Source organism: Talaromyces marneffei, chromosome 1 (assembly GCF_009556855.1).
Source record: "Talaromyces marneffei chromosome 1, complete sequence".
Lineage (NCBI taxonomy): Eukaryota > Fungi > Ascomycota > Eurotiomycetes > Eurotiales > Trichocomaceae > Talaromyces > Talaromyces marneffei.
The window spans coordinates 4,506,045-4,525,350 of NC_072348.1; the positions used below are offsets into that span (position 1 = coordinate 4,506,045).

General features: G+C 47.1%; 6 protein-coding genes across 6 annotated transcripts; 1 reads left to right on the forward strand and 5 right to left on the reverse strand.

Annotated features, from left to right (window-relative positions):
• Nucleotides 1–526: 526 nt before the first annotated feature.
• EYB26_001665 (uncharacterized protein) lies at nucleotides 527–1,759 on the forward strand (the record flags this gene model as incomplete). Its single annotated transcript, XM_054260974.1, has 3 exons — nucleotides 527–680; nucleotides 764–1,535; nucleotides 1,597–1,759. The coding sequence occupies 3 exons, from the start codon at nucleotides 527–529 to the stop codon at nucleotides 1,757–1,759; spliced, it is 1,089 nt and encodes a 362-aa protein (XP_054116949.1).
• A 165-nt stretch (nucleotides 1,760–1,924) lies between these two features.
• Nucleotides 1,925–3,755, reverse strand: EYB26_001666 (uncharacterized protein; the record flags this gene model as incomplete). The annotated part of the gene is made up of 3 exons (XM_054260975.1): nucleotides 1,925–3,157; nucleotides 3,232–3,504; nucleotides 3,561–3,755. The coding sequence occupies 3 exons, from the start codon at nucleotides 3,753–3,755 to the stop codon at nucleotides 1,925–1,927; spliced, it is 1,701 nt and encodes a 566-aa protein (XP_054116950.1).
• Nucleotides 3,756–4,182: 427 nt separating this feature from the next.
• Nucleotides 4,183–5,512, reverse strand: EYB26_001667 (uncharacterized protein; the record flags this gene model as incomplete). Its single annotated transcript, XM_054260976.1, has 2 exons — nucleotides 4,183–5,268; nucleotides 5,330–5,512. The coding sequence occupies 2 exons, from the start codon at nucleotides 5,510–5,512 to the stop codon at nucleotides 4,183–4,185; spliced, it is 1,269 nt and encodes a 422-aa protein (XP_054116951.1).
• An 868-nt stretch (nucleotides 5,513–6,380) lies between these two features.
• Nucleotides 6,381–7,994, reverse strand: EYB26_001668 (uncharacterized protein; the record flags this gene model as incomplete). The annotated part of the gene is made up of 7 exons (XM_054260977.1): nucleotides 6,381–6,418; nucleotides 6,472–6,806; nucleotides 6,862–7,594; nucleotides 7,643–7,700; nucleotides 7,752–7,828; nucleotides 7,879–7,883; nucleotides 7,939–7,994. The coding sequence occupies 7 exons, from the start codon at nucleotides 7,992–7,994 to the stop codon at nucleotides 6,381–6,383; spliced, it is 1,302 nt and encodes a 433-aa protein (XP_054116952.1).
• Nucleotides 7,995–8,760: 766 nt separating this feature from the next.
• EYB26_001669 (uncharacterized protein) lies at nucleotides 8,761–10,686 on the reverse strand (the record flags this gene model as incomplete). The annotated part of the gene is made up of 5 exons (XM_054260978.1): nucleotides 8,761–8,938; nucleotides 8,995–9,302; nucleotides 9,368–9,822; nucleotides 9,890–10,466; nucleotides 10,528–10,686. 5 exons carry the CDS (start codon nucleotides 10,684–10,686, stop codon nucleotides 8,761–8,763), a joined length of 1,677 nt encoding a protein of 558 aa, XP_054116953.1.
• Nucleotides 10,687–11,839: 1,153 nt separating this feature from the next.
• Nucleotides 11,840–15,315, reverse strand: EYB26_001670 (uncharacterized protein; the record flags this gene model as incomplete). Its single annotated transcript, XM_054260979.1, has 10 exons — nucleotides 11,840–12,008; nucleotides 12,088–12,141; nucleotides 12,220–12,344; nucleotides 12,422–12,456; nucleotides 12,540–12,587; nucleotides 12,648–12,760; nucleotides 12,901–12,988; nucleotides 13,059–14,606; nucleotides 14,657–14,845; nucleotides 15,258–15,315. 10 exons carry the CDS (start codon nucleotides 15,313–15,315, stop codon nucleotides 11,840–11,842), a joined length of 2,427 nt encoding a protein of 808 aa, XP_054116954.1.
• Between the last annotated feature and the right edge of the window lie 3,991 nt (nucleotides 15,316–19,306).

Here is a 19,306-nt window from a genome sequence, read left to right on the forward strand (position 1 = left end):
TTTCTTCTAGTTTGTTTAGCGATATATGTATCCTGCCCTTTTTCATCTATCAACCTGAGTTATGTATGCATTGGTCGAGCTCTTTGGATTACTACTTAATAGTCGAGTATATAGTTTATACAAAAATATTTTCACCTCTGAAATATCGTCTTTGTATGCTTCCCTAGAGAGAATTTGAAGTTGCCTTTTAAGTTCTACTTTTCCCCCAATATCTGTATCTGAGATGTTTGACCAATCGACTATCTGCATGAACAAGTATCTGACCCCAACTACCTAAGTACGTAGCTAAGTACGTACATTGGTACAGCGTGCGGAGTTCGATTTCTCCGTTTATATCTCCGACAGAACGAACGACCTTAAAGTATTTGCACCCATACCTAGGTAAATGAGGTAGTTATCGGAAATAAATTGCATCACATGCATTGGATTATGGAAACCCTTTCTCGTTAATTGCTTACCCAGGAACATATATGTGCTCCAGAGCAAAATAAGACTTTTATGCTCGCATCATTAAGTTCTTAATACCATGGCCGACTTTTCCGAATTCACGGGCCCAAGTGCAGAATGGCTTGCTTTGGAGGCTTCACTACCTCCACAGCCTGTTCTACCTGTAGAGGAACTGCAAAGGGCGGTTAACGGTGTTCGTGAAAACGCTGCAGCTCAGGCTATGATCAACGAAGGTGAGTGGATAATAGTCACTTGCTGATCTTGGCCGTGTCAGACCCGCAGGGTTATTTGTTCCACTAACAAACACTACTTCAAGATCTTGTCTCTCGAGTCCAGATCCAAGATCATAGTATCATTGCTCGCGACGGGAATACTCTCGCGGCACGAATATACCGCCCTGCTAGCTTGCCTCTGTCCCATCCACTTCCGATATACATACATTTTCATGGTGGAGGTTTCCTTTTCGGGACCCTCTCTTCCGAAGATGCCTCTTGCTCTCGCCTCGTCACCAGACTAACCGAGCGAGGCACTCCCATCATTGTATTCAATGTCAACTACCGCCATACACCGGAGTGGCGTTTTCCAACGGCCTGGAACGACACGGAAGATGCTTTCATCTGGGTCCATAAGAATATCGCACAGATCGGGGGACTCAGTGACCAGGTCTTTGTGGGTGGTATATCGGCCGGGGCCCAATTAGCTGCAAGTTTGTGTCTTGCAAATAGCAGCGACGGCGCCAACGAGGCTCTAGCCGCCTGTCCCAAGATTCAAGGTCAGGTTCTGATGATACCTTGGCTTGTCCAATTAGAGCATTATGCTCCTCGACAGGAGATGCTGCGTACGCCAGAGGTTTCGAGCTTGGTGCAGTGCGCCGAGGCGCCGGTCATACCCATCGAACGGATCAAATTGTTTGTGTCGCTGCTTGGCAGCGATGAGGTTCATACAGCGGGCAATGATCGCAGATTGAATCCAGGAAATGCCACGGAGAAGGAAGTAGCGAAGTTGCCTCCGACGACTTTTGGTATTGCTGGATACGATCCGCTGCGGGATGAGGGCCTGTTTTATGCAAAGCTTCTCAGCGAAAATGGGTAAGTTCCTCGTGCGATGGGTTTTGTGGACTCAATATTGATTTTAAGAAAAAAAAAAAAGTGTGCCTACCAATGTCAACGTCTTCCGTGGAGTTCCTCATGGATTCACACTCTTTGGGGACAAAATATCGGCGAGTAAGAGATGGGGCGAGGTAATGGCTGACGGCGTTTCCTGGGCAATGGAAATCCCAGTGGCTGGTCGATTTGAGATCAAGTCGGATTGATATTCTGACACGATGGCTTCGGAATGCTCACACTGATAGAGTTTGGTATGGAGATGTGAAAATCAGAGTCCCTTTCTGTCTGTCCTGTACATGTATAACTACCTACCTCATATCAAAATCTTTAACCCTATGTTTAAACAAGATAGCTCCAAATCCTCAAGTAGATTAAGTAGCCCTCCTAACCTTGATTATAACCCCATCCGTCGGCGCCTGTGTAATCATCCTCCTCACCTCCAACTGCTTCTGCGGATCCTTGAGCTCAAACTCAAACCGATACACAAACACCGCCACAAAAATCGCAAGTTCCGCCCTCGCAAACCCCTGCCCAATACAAGCACGTGGCCCATGAATAAATGTCATGTTCGCGTAGTTACTTCTAGCACCGCCGCTGTTGTTGTAACTCGTAGCTTTGTTGGTGGCCGTGTCAATGTTTAGCCATCGGTCGAGGTTGAAAGTTTCTGCATCCGGGCCCCAGAGGTCGGTGTCTTTGTTTGTTATTTCGGGGGAGATGAGGATTTGTGTGCCCTTGGGGATGAAGTGGCCACCTAGGGTTGTATCACGGAGCGCTTGGCGGGAAGTAAAAGGCGCAGAAGGGTGGAAGCGGAGGACTTCGTTGATAAAAGCCCATAGATAGGGTATATTTGTGTTGTTGTTACCGTCTATTGAGGTGAACAATTCTGAAAATGCGGCTTTGACATTGCCGCTTTCGTCCTTGATTTCCTTGATATCGGTCAGTTCACCAAGCGGTATATTTGGCAAGGACTTTCGTAATTCTTCTCGAAGCCGAGTCTGGATTTCAGGGTACTTCGACAACACGTAAACGGCCCACTGGAACGCTGACGCTGTCGTCTCATGGCCCGCACCCAGAAAAGTAATCATCTGGTCGACTAGAAGTTCGTCAGTAAAACTGCCATTGCGCATAGCCACCGACAAAATATCCACATCCACGTTTTCGGTATCTTCTTGCAACCGCTTCTTCTTCTTGATCAAATGCTCCAGCGCCGTACCACGGATGAAGCGCATCGCATCGTTAATGATCTTATTGTGTGGGCTCGGAATACGGAAGTAGTACTTAAACCCAATGATAAACAGACATACAAACCCAACAATACGCTGTAACCCAACGGGGCTCAAAATCATACTCTCATAACGACGCGCAAGTTCATTGTCGGAATTGCCCACGGTATTAAAATCGTAGTCGAAGCCAGCTAGACCGATGATGTCGAGCATGGCTCTGCTTGCCCAGCTGCTGGTTTTGATGACATCTTCTCCTGTTTTGCTAGACTTGATTCCCTTTTCGATCTCGTTGGTCATTTGGATGGCCTTTGTCCAGAAGAGTGGGTATAAATCTTTGATGTGTCGGTAGGAGAATGACGGCATCAAGCTTTTGCGTTGCACCTGTGAAAACATAAGCATCCTTTTTCTCTCGCTCTCTCTCTCTTATTTCCCCATGAAATCTGGAAAAGGAATACCTTGTGCACATCTCCCTCGGCAACTAATAAGCCCTCTCCGGTGACTTTACTAAGTTGCACCCGCGCAATCTCAGGGCGTATAAAATCATAACTGTTGTTCACCAACAGATCACCAATCGCCTTGGGCGACAAGGCCACTAGCCTCTCTTGGTTGCCGACCACGTAGTATCTCAGTAATCCAGGGTTTGGAATGGTCTTTTTCCATTCTCGCACCAATTCAACTGGGAAGCGCAGGTCGAAGGACCCTGTGTTGCCATACAGCCATGATCGATTCTAGACGAAAAGTGTCAGTCTGACGCTCAACCGTGAACATGGGTAAAATACTTTACTCGTGGAGTGGGAATTTGTCTAAGTCGCGTGAAAAATTCAGGATACAAGATTGAAACGTAAACAAATCGAGCTGTCCACGCTATGAGGATGAATGCGATTGTTGTGAGGGTGTAGGATGCACTAAGAGAGTACTTTGGCGCCCACTTGACTGTTGATATTGCAGTGATGCCTGCAACGAGCGTCCACGAAACCATCTTGTCAGCTACTTAAGAGTTGCTGATATCTCTTGATTCAACCGTCGATAGGCCGTGGATCCCGATCGATAATGTTTTTTTTTTTTTTTTTTCCTATGTCTGACCGTTTTGTGATAGATCACTATTCAATCTCGGGCGTTCGGCGCAAAGGTCCTTGCCAACCCCTTTTCCGATTTGGGCTAGGATTGCGAGATGCCTGAGCCCCTGCAACAGAATCAGCCCAGAGAAATTTTGCGGCAAATTGAGCTATAATTTACTGTATTATGATTGATGAGAGATTCTATCCAAAATTAAACCAATGTCTGTGCGTCTTGCTGGCTTCATGCATGTTTATTAGGTATTGGTCAAGCTCTAACATACATACTGTAGTAAAACATAGGTATCTATAGCCGATCTAAATGCATCATCCGAAGCATGCTGCTCATTACTATAGGCTGCTGGACGGCTTCTTCAAAAATTTCGTAGCACCGCGATGCGCAAACCCCCAGCGAATTTGGTTCGCAGCGCTAACCTCCAAGTCTAGCTCCTCAGCCCACGTCCACGCAAGACTGGGGTCCTTTTGGAAGCATCTTCCGACCAAGGCAAAATCCAGGCCATCTTCTTCCAACAATTTGTTCGCCAGCTTGCCAGAGGTAATGCTGCCGACGGTTCCTACAAGCAATTTATCGCCAACGGCCTTTTTGATTTCGATTGCGAACGGCGCTTGGAATGCAGGACCGCCCGTGATCTTTTGTGCGGAATTGTTGCCTCCTGAGCTGACATCGAGCAAATCAACGGCGCCTTGCTCAACGAGTGCCTTGGCGAGCTTGACGGACTCCTGGACGGTCCAGCTGGGTTCCCCGGCTTTGCTCTCCTCCAGCCACTCCGTGGCAGAAATACGGAGGAAGACGGGGTAATTAGGCCCGACAACTTCACGGGTCAACTGCGCAATTTCGAGGGTCAATCGAATACGATTCTCGAAACTACCGCCGTATTCGTCGGTCCGGTTGTTGGACTGGGGCGACATGAACGAGCACAAGAGATAACCATGCGCGGCATGAATCTCGACAAAATCCGCACCCGCCTTGACAGCGCGCTTCACAGCAGCAACCCAGGCCTTTTTGAAATCTTCAATATCCTGCTTGGTCATGGCTTTGGGCTGCGGGAAACTGTCCGAAAATGGAATATCGCTAGGCCCGACAACGGCATTGGGCCAACCTCCATTCTTCTCCAGCGCCACATCGCCGAAGGATAACCACGGCGCGACGGTGCTCGCCTTGCGACCAGCATGCGCTATTTGGATGCCGATGATTTGGCTCTGGCTGTGCACGAACTCGATGGTTCGTCGGAGAGGCTCGATTTGGGAATCTTGCCACAGACCCAGATCTTCCGGGGTGATGCGGCCTTCTGGTGTGACGGATGTTGCTTCAACCATGAGGAAACCTGGGCCGCGCTGTGCGATGCCGCCAAGGTGGGCGAGGTGCCAATCGTTCATGTGGCCATCTTTAGCGGAGTATTGGCAGAGGGGAGACAGCTGTTTTACAAGCGTTTACTATTTAGCAGATCAAACTGATAACGGGGAGTTGTATACATACACCAATGCGATTGTGGAATTTGACCCCTCGAATGGTCAGAGGTTGGAAGAGCTTGGGAGGAATGGTTCCATCTGACTGGGGGTTTGCAGCTGTTCCTGCAGGGGGATCTTGTTCGGGGGAGAAGTAGGAGATGCCCTTTGCGGGAGTGTTGGAGAGGTCGGGCGGGTTGTCGCGACGAGGCATTGTGTTGGCAACGAGATAATTAATGTGGTCAAAGGCGCTTCTTATGTCGAGAAACGACACTACAGTACAGTCCTGAGTCAATTGACGACATACAGGGGGGGGGGGGGAGACTTGAATTTATGTAAACACTTCTAGGACGTAAGTTAGTTAGTTCCAACGGTTGGAGGAGAAAATATGGTAAATGACAGCTCCATAAGAAGACCCCGCTCTACGATCGCCACGGCACCTGGGCATTACAAATCAAGACTAATTTTTCTGAATTTTTGGATGCGATGGCGCTGTGCCTCGTTATAGCTATATCCACTCATGCAGCCTTTTAAGCGTTTGGGCCTAGAAATAGGCTGTTAATATAGAGGACTACAGATGCTGTCAATACAACAAGTAACTAGTTGATTAAAATAAGTACTTACAGTCTACAGACTACCGCGATAACGGGTCTTATCGGCGCGGACAATCTGCGAATCGCAGCATTTGGAACCTGTGGGCGCGTGAGGTACGTACCCGCAAAGCCGACCCGGATATTTATTACAAATCCTCCGCCAGAAAACTTATATAAAGTCCAGAATTCTTTCAAATTTTGCTGCAAAAGTCTCCGAACACTAATCAGTTCGGCCAAATAGCAAACGCTGATCGCTCAATTACTACTCTGTATAACATAGAAAGTGAAACATCCCACTCGGAGGCACTCCATGCCCCCCAGTGATACTTACTCAGTACATGTCAACTGGGTGGCAAATCGGCTCCCACTGCCGACGGAGATTTGCGCCTTTTCAGGCACGGAATCACGGAGTAACGGAATGCCTAAAGTGCCCACCAGAATTCTAAATGACTCGCCGTATGCCTGAATAGGGGGGGACCCCTGAATCGTCTAAAGATTTGCAATTCGTGATTGTTTATTTTGGGAGTCTGTTCCACGATCAGCATCTATCTCTCTTGACCTCGCACTGCGTTAGAAGTACCTTTCCACGTCCTTAGGGCTGCCTCCTCGGCATCGTGCTCCCATAAGACCTTACGCGTCTTCTCATCCACCCATCGATCTGGGCTCTCCGAGTTTCCTTTCATCGCCAATCGAAACATCTCGTCCCGTTGTTGCTGTTCAGGGCCATCCGGAAGATGCAAAGAGACACGGTTCATTTTGCCGGATTGTTGAACTTGCTCGGCTCGTGCTTTTCTAGAGCTCTGATATGCTTCCAGGGCAGCGGGGATTTCCTGTTTTGAGGAGATCGACGAGAGGATTACTCCTAGAGCGCCGGCATCTTCGACTGCCTGAGCAGCTCCTTGAGCGATATACGGGCTGGAAACGAAATCAGTGTGTAGTCGGAGAGGAGAGAATAGAAAAGGCAACTCACAGCATGGGATGACACGCATCTCCGAGTAAGGCTACCGATTTTTTGACCCAAGTCCTCAATGTCGGATAGAGGTTTAGCTTCCATTCCATGATAGCATCGTCCTGGACATTGGCAATGATCTGCGTAATCCTGTTGTCCCAGCCAGCGTAGTCATCAATCATATCTTGTTTAGAGCCTTGGATAGTCCACGCATCATCAACCGTTCCTCGATCAGGATGCAGGAGGACGACATTGAACAGCTCATGATTTCTCAGTGGATATGCCACTATATGTCGATTGGGACCAATCCATCGCGTTGCGCGAGATTGGTCGATCATTTCTTTCAACAGTGGGTGAGAAAGCATTTCTTCTCGAGATAGGATGATGCGATATGCAGCATCCCCTGTAGCTTCGATTTTCATTGTGTTGTCTTCGAGTAGTTTTGGCCGAATGTTGGATTTGATACCGTCTGCGGCTAGCACCACATCTCCACGGATGGCAGTTCCATCCGCCAGGACCACCTCTGTCTTTTCAAAGTCCACGTCTACCACATGCGAGTTGACAAGGAGTTTGACGTTAGGCAATGAGAGAGCCTTGTCAATCAATGCGTTGTGCAGGTCTGCTCGGTGAATAGTCAACTGGTCGCCATGAGCTGGGTTGCAGGGCATGCAGGCAAGAAGACTGCCATCTTGCCATCTTCTAATATCGATTTGCTCTAATAAGGTTGCCTTTTCTCTATATGATACTCCCCAGCCTGTAGACGGTCAGTCTCGAACGGAGATTAGCGGTTAGTATGACTTACGGTCTAGCAGTTTGCCCATATTCGGCGACACTTGAATACCCGCTCCGACTTCCATCAACTACCTAGCAATTAGTCCCGCCCATTCACGATGCGTTTGGAGGTGCAATACCTTTGGCGCTGACTCGAGAATGGTGACATTGTGTCCTCGACGTCCCAGACTGAGCGCAGTCGCAATTCCACCAATACCTGCAAGGCCGTCAGCGGGCTCTAAATTGCTGCCCTTAAGATATATGTACCTCCACTATAGAAACTGATTAGTCACCGACCTATTAACCCGCGATTCATTTGTATCTTACCCGACTACGATAGCATTGAGAGGCACTCTGGCCTGCGGCCCTTGCTGTGTGTTCATTTCACCGTAGTCTGTATGTAGAGGCTTGGAGGATTGACTACTGGTGATTGATGAGCGAGAGAGAGACGAGAAAGTCTATAAATAAGTAAACAAGATCGTCGGGGAGAAGGAAACAGCCTCCCCACGGTCCTTCGTCAGTTTGTTGCTTTGTACACAGTATGTCTGTGGAACGGGCAATTAGAGAAAAAACAACTGCCGAGTCTTCGAGCTCACCAACTTCCTCGTCTCACTTTATCTGCTGGTTAAACTTGGTCTCCATTTTCTTTAGTTATTGGACAGTAATTTCTAATCATACGATTCTTGGCCAATCCGCTCGCTTTTTTTTTTCTTCCATGGCAGACGGCGCTGACGCCCGGCTAATAAACGGCGCCCGAAAGGACTGAGGGTCGCTCCAGAGAGAGCCCACATATCACGGCAATTGTGTGAATCCTAACAGCCGATGGCTTACGTCGTACAGTATACGCGGAGAACTTCACTCTACTATGTAGTTACACACAAGTGACATCCGGGCAGAAGGTTTTAGACGAGTGCTTATCGGATGTCGATTATTTGGAATTGATCAGTCGGTCCACATTCATTGAAGCTTGCGGCAGGTAGGCTTGCACGCGGAGAGAAGTTTGACATTTCTATTACCCAGGTACCTGGGTAGGTAGGTAGTTGTACCGGTACATGCGAATCACCAAAGATAGATCTCAAGATATATGCAATGCGACTGTATCACAGATAATAATAATAATAACATGGCATCCCACTTCAATCACACCGATCAATCCTCCAATGTGTCTTGCTGGTAGAAGCGGCTCATTTGATACTTTGTCTCGCCCGTATAACGAGCCAGGTCTTGCAATGCCTGTGTACCCTCCCGCTCAATCGCCGCGCGAATCTCGTTGCTGCGAGGCGTGATTCGACACTTGAATTCGTTTGGTCGCATGTTCAGACCGTTTCTGTCGTTTCATTAGCATCCGCTCTCTGCAATTCGTCTCCCAGTCGAAAAACTTACGTATAATCAAAAATGTCGAGAGGAATCTCCTTTCCGTTCTCGTCGAGACCCTTTTCGAATCGGAATCCCCATAATAGACGGGCAACGGAGATAAAAGTCCCCTGTTCGGCAAGACCCTGGCCACTGCACACACGACGGCCCCAGCCAAAGGTCATGTAGCCACGTTCGCCGGGGAACGCTCTATACCATTCACTGTCCTTGAGGTATCGCTCGGGAAGGAACCGGTCTGGGTCAGGAAACTCGCGGTCGTGGTGATGGATAGCCCAGACATTTCCTTGGACCCATGTGTTCTTTGGGATGAGCCAGTTCTACAATATGCGTTAGCTTGACTATCCCATTGAAGCGAGAGAGAGAATAGTGTTAGATTTCTCACCTTATAATAATCATCCTGAATCGGAGCATGAGGCTGGCCTCCGATAATGGCAACCGATCGCCAACGTAGCACCTCTTTCATAAAAGCCTTGACATAAGGAAGATTGGGCTCGTCATCAAATGTTGGGCTCCGGTGAGGACCGACGACTCGGTCCAACTCCTCCCAAGCCTTGGGCAATACCTCAGGGAACGCACAGCATGCCAGGACAAAGGTGATCAACGTCGAGCTGGAGGTATCGCTTCCCGCTCCAAACAGATTTCCCGCCAAAGATGAAATCTCTTCTTGGCTAAGGTTATATTTGGGGGCCTCGTCGAAGATCTTTCGCGAATAACACTGTTCTTGTTCTGGGTTTTCTGCGGCCTCTTTTGCCAGAGCGTAGAAGAAGTGTCGTCCACGACTGCGAGAACCGAGGCCATGTTTCCAGGGAGCAATCTGGTTGGGGAATTTTGCCAGGACTAGTACCTACTTATCAGCGATGCCATAGACTCTCAGAAGGGGTGGGGGAGGAACAGTTAAACCTACATGGGAAAGTCTCCATCAACATAGGAAACTTCTTCCCCGGCACATTCAAATCAGCAGCCTTATGCATAACGGCAATAACCTCCGTGATAATCGGATCCATAAAATTAGCAACCCGACGTCCAAATCCAATAATCGACACGACACTCGTGGCATATCTTTCAAAATGCTTAACGTACTCGTCCGGGTCGCGCAGCAAGTCGTATGCAATTATCTTACTCTCATCGTTTTGAAAGCCACGATAATTACGCACTTGCTGCAATCCAACACCCATATGGGTCAGCTTGCGATGAAGTCGCCATCTATCGCCATAATACATCGTGACAAGATTCGACTGTCCCGTACCCAGCTCTCCGAACACCACCATCCGCGGCCTCGAGGCATAGATACCAGCGCGTTTGTCCAGCAATTCACTGGCTGCCCAAGCATCGCAAATCCATACCGTGGGATTCCGTCCAATCCAGAACGTGATCAACGGCGCATTGTACTTTTTGGCCAGTTCTTCAAAGTAGATCCAGGGTTTGTTGTCTGGTAAGGAGTATGTGTTTCCTACGATGGGCCAGGGGAGTGGGCCCGGTGGCTGCTCGAATTAGCTCTTGTTTTCTTTTTCGTTTTATCTATTCTAGTTGAGAGGAACTGACCATTTTGAAATGCAAATATAGCATTCGAGCATAATCAACCGCTAATATCACCGTGATTCCGAAGAGGACAGCTGCAATGATGCTTCCTGTGCCGAATTCGGCCAGGGCGCGTTGCAGCTGCATCAGCGCAAGGACGTCTCCTATTTTGTCGACGAACATGTTTTTTGGGTCGATGATTCTATATCATAACTCAAACTTCGAAAATGGGGAGGCAAGGATGACCTCGCGAAAGTCGATCGGATATATACAGGTTCACAGAACGCAAGACTTTGGGGAAGAAGATCCCTCTTTCAATCGCCCTTCTATTGATCTAGACGACACCCCCCAGATACCCCGCAGAGAGTAGATATAACCTAGGATTTAAGATAGACAGGTATGTCCATATGTGGAGACCCGGTAGATGCACAAACCGACGATGTAGTTACGGAAGTCACCTGAATACTCGCTGTGATATCAAATCAACAAAGAACGACGTATACAGTGGGGCTTGTTTAATTCTACAACCTACACGAGTCGAGTCACAGTAATCGAATACTATAAACGTACTAAACTCATTGATGGGGCTCCCTAGGCCAGTCTGTAAGTCGCTACTCTCTCTCTCTCTTTCTCTCTCTCTACCTAGGTACCATCATGGATGAGATAGACAGATGAGATATCTCCAAAGGCCCCACGCAAGCTAATCGTTAAGCTAGCCTCTTAGATTAGAGTAATTAGTAATTAACAAGATTGTTCCTACGCATTCCACAGATGTCATGTAAACTAGATAGGGAAGAGAGCCGGCCATACAATTCCAACCCTAGCAGCCCAGAATTACATATGTATCTAGTTGGGAAAGACACCCTTTCTACTGAAGATACGGAACATGAGAACTTTACAACCATCATATTCAAGTGGAGTTCAGACCAATTTAAACGAACCATATTAGTCTATGATAATTTGGAAGATACGGTAGGTATCGAAATGGCCCCATATCTTCCCCAGAATTCGACTTTCCCCACGGGGAACCAGGTGGATTCAACTTGAAAACCTTACTTACATTAAGTATTGTATTGTATGCGGCGGTTTGGCCTCGGCGAAATGGGATTTACCTCCCGGGGACACCCTGCTCTAAGGCCTCTCTCGCCTGTTCAAAAATAATACTTAATTCTCTTTACAATATACACTCAACAGTGTCAACACTCGAAGAAACAATAAATTAACCAAGCAGAAAATGCTCTAAGGATTTTATGCACCATTTTATCCCGCTCTGCAAATATGCAAATGCAAAACACCCTATGCACCAAAACTCCGTTCATCTCAAGGCACTGTATGCTCACGACGAAATACGTTTATACTTCCTCGGATCCTTCCTACTCATCTTGACTTTATCTCTCGTCCCCTTCCCGCCTTCCCAAAACCCGCTGCCAGCTTTACCGACCAGGACGTTTTTGCATATACCGCATGTTTCGGGGCGGTAGATTTGTTCGCGGGAACAGAAGCCACTATTTTTTTTTTTTCACCGCGTAAGTTAGTTGTATCTTTGAGAAGAATAAGGAGGAGGGGGGGAGGGAAGGGAGTTACCATATCATTCTGTTGCCATGTTCGTTTGGATGGTCTGTTTCCGCGTCGTGGCATCTGCTTGAGTTTTAGTATAATCTATATATCTATATATAATATAGAGATGATGGGTATTTGGGGCTGGGAAGTACGTACTTGTCGCACGGAAAGACTTTTGCGCAGCAACTGAACCTGAACCATCGATAACTCTTGCCGTAATGCTTACATCGTCCTCGGCGAGGGAGTTCCTGGCCAGCGACGATACCTAGATTTTCGCGGACCTGTTTCAGATTAAGTTCGTTAGTATTAAGGCACAATGTGAAAGGTAACGGACGATTAAAAAAAAAAAAAAACTCACCTGTTTCCTCGGCGCAAGAACGCGTTGGCGTGACACTGAACACGAAATTTAGTAAGAAATTTATTTCTTCTAAGAGCATGTGACAGAACATCGTATGATGCTGCCTGGATATACTTACATGCAGAGACCCCGACGACCATGAACTTGACCTCGGAGATTTTGAAATCTGCCATTCGTCAGCATGTTAACATGTTTTCGGTTGGTTGGCGGAGATCTGCATTCGTACTCATTTTTCGGTGGCATTCACGACAACTCGCCATTGCTGCATCGCCGCGGACAGCGAGGAGGCCCGGCGCAGGGAAAGGGGTTGAGCATTCGGAGCACGTTGGTTGGAAGTAACTATATCCATTAGCATCATAATTTACAAGGCAGTGAACTAGGGCACGGGATGAATTCGGAGGGCGTGGTCGTGGAACATTAATTGACGTGTCAATTGGCACGACATGGAAAGGAAACATTGTGCAACGTTGCGCTCTTACCTTGGTAATAGATCAAATGCCGTGCATCCTTCAAGATCCAAGTATCCAGCTCGCTGGGAATTGGAATGCATGAGTTGTTGACGAAATGCTAATGTAACGTTAACAATTTGCGTCCATCAGTGTGTAACAGAAAGTAGGCGATAAGGGGCCAAACTTACCAATGTTGAATGTGTTTGCACACTTCCTGCACGATTCCACCTTCACAGGAGACGGCTGACTAGGGTCATCCGTTGGCTTGATATTCTTGATATCAGTGTGCTCTTTGCATCGGTCGCATTTGACGGTGACGGAGATCATTTTCGTTTCAAGGAGCTCGATGCCATACAACTCTAGACCGGGGAGATTGACGGCTGTACCGTGTGCAGGCGCATTGACGGCCGACGACGATCCGGCTGTGTCGCCGATTGGTGCATCACCAATCGGTGCACCGCCGTCTTGTGATTCTTCTGCAGAGTCGTGCTCGTAGGAATCACTGCTATCTTCGAAGGGGGAATCGCTGTCCTCGCCGTCTGGACCTGCCGGCATTGACCATTCAGGGGGTCGAGAAATGAATTTGATATGCGGTCGATCAGAGTCTGAGAGACTATCTTGATCTTCATCTACTACCGCCCGACCAGCGTCCAAATCTTCTGCTACTGCGGGTGCTTGGGGCTCTATCCGTTTAGGTTCTGTTGTGGGGGTGCTGATGAGAAGATGCATGTTATGTGCAAGATAATTCACCTGAACCATCAACGTCGCATGAGGCCCTTTCAGTACCCACTCCTTGAACCCAAGCTCTACTATACGTGCCTCAATCGCATCCACAGCTTGAAGTTCGATCGAGCTCTTCTCAAGCGGATACAGCAATGGGACACATAGTTTCACGGACTTCACCCCCCGTAAGTGAACTGGAAGTCGCTCCAGTTTCGTAGGTGTGATAGGGATGATGTACGACTGACCATCACCAAGCTTTTTGTAAAGGGGTATGCGGTTCAATCGAGCTTCAAGTTGTCTTGTCTCTGATCTTCGCGTCTTTTCCGCTTCTGCACGCTGCTCGGCAGTATATACCGGTTTAGGCACAGGAACAACCCGCTCATGTCTGATGGGCTTTTGTTCAGGGACTTGCCTCTGTACCTGCTCTTGCTTTGTAGGTGCCAGTTCTGGCGTCTTGACTCCCTTACGGGTGGGGACAATCTTGATAGTTGGCGCCTTTTCAGCACTCAAAAATCGCTCCAGGTTTCTGTCAAGACTATTCATCAATCCAAGTAGAGTAAGAGGCCGTCGGTCCTTGACGGCAGAATCAATCAATCCATCGAATCCCCTTTCAACGTTAATCTGAAACCCCCTGTGCATGTCAGGGTTAGTAACCCTAAGTGTAGGTCTGCCGGTTTCTGCAGGCCAATCATGGGGGATATTCAGCGAACAATCTAGCTTAGGCATATCGAATGGAAAGTCTGGATCCGTAGGAACCATGCCGAACGTAAGAGTTGTGTTGCCAGCGCCATCTTCTTCCTCTTTGGGATGGAATCTGCGTCTCAGTTGCCCAATCTGGAAATCTCGGGGCGAGTCTTGCTGTGTTTTGGGGATGGGTTTGGAGACTGCCCGTAGCTCTCTTGTCCTACTGTGTTGTTTTGTATGGGCCTGAGTCGGGGCTGGGGCCGATGGTTCAGGCACTCCTTCATCGGGGGCTATGTGAGGGTAGGGGCAAGTATCGCCGCTACGACAACCTGTAGAGAGGAACTTAGTCAGTTTGCATGTTGACAATGACAATACGTACGGTCCGTATCGACAAAAACAATGTAATTGAAAAACACAAGGCCTTTCAAAACATACATACCCTTCCTTGTCCCGAAAAAACGACAGGGCTTCTGCTTGCGATTTCCAGGTGGATGTGTGGATCTCTCCTGGCGTATTGAGGCTGCATTATTTTGATGCTGAGCGCTTGCCAACTCATCAAGCGCGGTGCCTACATTCATAGTCTCGGAGTTAGCTATGAGCGTGTGATCAGAATGATTAATCAAGCAGCGATATATGCATGTCTAAGGTTAGGCAAGCAATGTATCCGTAGGTACGTGTTGCTTATAGTTCAGGCTATGTAACTGCAGCAAGTGGCGCCGTCACGGCTTCGTTCATGATGATCAGCATCGAGCAAGCCCTAAGCTGTCCGTCCGGAAGCAAGCATTGAGCAGCCGATATTGCTATCACAAATAATACGAGTATTTGATCGACTGGCGGTGACGAATGTACAGCGCATCGGTCAGAAGAACAAATGCAAAGTACCTGCAGACCAGACCAGACACGGAACAAATAGCAAGCAGCGAGTAGCGAATAGAGAATAAACAGATAGGGGCTGAGAATAGGGAGTAACTAGAGCTTACCGTTAGTTTGGGCAGAGCTGAGGCTGTCACTTGACTGGGGCTGGCTTGTAGCCTCCATGGGGACGGTTGACAACCTGTCAGTGGACAGTGCTGACGGTATCTGTGACGCGGGGAGTATAGTCGTCAGCATTGGAACTTCGAATCGATCTACAGTACTTGGTTAGTTCTGTGCCGAGCAGTAGTCACCTTTGATAAGATGGCACTCGCCAATACGAGTGCTCGAGTGACGTCTGACGGTGGCGGAATGATTCAAGGATAGCCTGGAAAGGTTGGAAGTTCGCGGATGTCTAATCTTAGTCGAGATGCCAACGCAGCAATCAGCTCTGAGAGTCTGCTGACCGCGATCCCGTCCACGTGAAATATAACCAAGATGAGAGATGAAGCAGGAATTTGAGGTCGCGTTAAATTCGTCTGAGGAGTTTTTTTTGTTGATTGGGCGGGGGTTATTCGAATTTTAATAATTGCAAGCAGCTTTACGTGGCGGTCGCGATACAGATGACAGCGGGTGACTCACAATGATCGCTCCGTCTAGCAAATTCCGTTACTATTTTGCTGGTATACTTCTATACTACGTAGTCGAAGAGGATGATGAAGATTTGAGATTCTGATTTGGGGGCAGCTGATTGGTTGCAAGCCATCAGTCACGATGAGTCGACAAGACGCCATCTGATTGGCTGATTGGATGAGTTTGCGGGCCGGCCATTCAGGCTCCAAGGCAGAAACATTCAATTACTAATACAAGGCTCCTCTTTGGCCTAACTACACTCCGCTGGTCTTTTTAATCCTAACATAACGATTGCGTGGTTATGATTCATGACGCCCTCGAATGAAATAATAATTACCAAAAATAGAAACCTCGTTTTCCAGATGATCAGTTTGATGGACAGGTAGAAATGACTCGGATCGGGACTTCCAGTGGAATCTGCTAAGTTAACTTTGTTAACTAACTTAACTAACTAGTTATTTAATTGACTGTATTATATCAACAGTGGTACCCTGACCGGTCAATGTATGGCGGGGATCATGGATCATGGAGCTTCCTGTGTGTACGTAATATGGCGGGTCGAGTAGTTAACGTAACGCAGCTACGTACTACGTAGTAAGTAAACAATACGTCTTCGGTACCTGGGGCAGTGGCTTGATGGCGGGAGGTGCCACGTGAGGCGGTGTAAGGTATTGTACCATGTTTATATTTCATTACATTGTACGTCATCATTCTTTTTTGCGTAAGTTATGTTATTTCAAAGCAGTCTCACCGCAAATCTCGCTTTCTACTAACTACGAGTACACACTACACACTACATACACACACAGCTGAGTATGGAGATGCACTGCATCCCCCACAACCCGAGATCAAACATCAACCAGGTTCTCGGGGTACAGTGCGCCGACAAGCACAGCCTTACCAAACAAGTAAGCTCAATGCAACATTCCAGAAGCCCAACATCGGGGGAACTGGCGTCACTGGACTGGGGCACGAAAAGTATTAGGAACCGTTTTATGGTCCCAAACGTACCGTTGACGCCAAAGAGGCATAGTTTCCATTGAGAAAGTGTAAATATATTGAACAGACAGCGAATCAGAATCCGTGGAATAGAGTTTTGAGCGGGTTAAGGAAAGTTTTTTGCAAATTGCAAATTTCCGATTGGTGGTGGTGGTGGAGGGATTTACTTTGTTGGCTGTACTTGTACTCTGTCAGAGAGAGAGAGATACATTTCTACAATACGGACAAGGTATTGTTATGAACGGTGCTGTATGATTACACACGAGTACATGATGCATTACATATACGAGTAGCAACAGAATAAACAGAACTCCCGTCGTACCTCGTAGTATACAGAGTATATCAAAAGTCAAGTCCATGATCACTAAATGTATTTCTACATGGATGCAAATACCTAAAAGTAGAGCTAGGTACCGTCTTGTACACGCCAACGTCAACCCCCCGCATGAGTCGGGTCACAAGACAAGAACAATCCTTTCATGTTGGTCAATTGTCCAATCAACACCGCCTTTTTGTCGGAGTATTCGCTACATCTTCGTCGTGTCGATAGCATTATTGTCCGGATCCGTATGTCGGCTAGTAACGAAAAAAGATTGATGGTCGCATGATACTGTAGAGTTTGGCAGGTATTCTACATGTTAGGATTTGAGCTCCAAACAACGTGTGAGCAGAGCCAAGTGTCGGGTTAATATCATCTTGATACCGTGCTCCGTCTGTATGCAGATGACTTGCTTACTTGGAAAGAGATCTATATTCGATACCTAACTATCATTTCACCGCAAAACACACTGACCTCTAAAATGATTTGTGACCAGTCTGTCTGCCTTTCCTAAGAGAGCTAGCACGTGGTTTGTGCTCCAACGCGATGGTGGTCGATAGTTAGTTAATTACTGGGCGTATTTTCATGATTAGATATCCTCAAGTGGCAAGACAACCTGTAGTGTAATCTTCCTCGCAACGGACGATACCTTACAAATTTCCTTTTCAATCGACAATTTACGTTCGACAGTACTCCATCGTAGACTCCATATGTAACCCTAGAAACTCCAGCACCTTGAAAAGATGAAACCAATGCAATCAGTCAGTGGGGCTGACCTTCAACAACCAAGAATCTTACCCCATCCAATCAACCGCTTCCTTTCCCTGCCAGTACCTTTTAAGATTTGCACAGTCAAGCAAAGCAATAATAAATTAATAATAAAATGGCTCAATCTAGTCTCACCGCCGAGATCTAGGTCTTCATCTCGATCGAGTGGAGATCCTTCTGCCTAAACTGTGACGTAAACTACGGAGTAAAGATGATGAAAATTTTCTTGGTTTTCGGGCAGCCGAGTGGGGGGAGGGGGAGGGAAGAATTTCGGTATGCCGTGTTTTTATTTTTTGGTACTTGGTCTGGGCCGATAATGACTATATATGTATTGGACTCTTCTTGTCTTACTACGGTAGTATATTGGAGCAATTGATGGATTTCATATATTCGTATTGTGCGAATCAAGTCGACTGACTGTACGAAGATGTACTTCGTACAGATCGCAACGACTTGTCCGTTTGGGATGTGAAGTCACCTGTTCTACCGAACCCTCTCTCTCTCTCAGTAAATTTCCCAATTCGGAAATTTCCTTGTTCTCGATGAAGCCAGAAGCATCCATCGCATCCAGTACGTTTTGAATATCGAATATTCACATACACACCATATCAAAGAAGATAGAATATACAAGCTCATTCTCATATCCTCTTTACTGTATGACTTTATGGACTGTAGCCAGTCGAGTACACAAAAACCAGAGCAGCCATAGCTACATACAGCCGTAACTAACCATTACAAGACTCAAGCGCATGCTTCAGGTCGCATTACTACTGATGTACATATACATACATAATTCGCTCGCTCACGGGGCATATGTATGCTTGTAGGCACGCTGTCTGCAAGCCACATGTATGCATTGCATACATGTCAACCAAAGCACATACATTACGTACAAGACGGACATGAATCTAGACCACCAGACCGGTTTTGGAGTCGAGTCGACTGCCTTTGTCTCTCCAAAATCATTTTGATCGTATGATCTTACTAAGGCAGAAGCTCCCTTTCCAAGTAGGTAACTATCTGTATGAGCAGGGTTTGTACTTGCTGCAACTATCACAAATCACATGTATGAGCAGACTGAAAAAGAGTACCTATGTAGAGATGTTCTACAAACGAGTATTTACACCGCTTTTTTTTTTTCTTACTCTCTACCATCTATCAACAATGGGTTGGTCCCTCGGTAATTCATCAATCGAATGCAACAAAAAAAAACGACCTTTGAGAAAAGAATCAATGTTGAATATACGTAGTCAAAAAAGTCTAAACCCGGCAATCTCGATAACCGGCTCATTTCGCCGGTTCCGTATGATAGGCAAAAAAGATATCAAATATGACAGACAAGAAGCCCCGAAAGTTAAAATCAAAAAGCAAAGAAAAAGCACCAACACAAAAAAGAAAAGAAAAATCCCATCATCGCTAGTATTCGCTACGAAGTAAGAGAGAGAGAGAGAAGAAAAA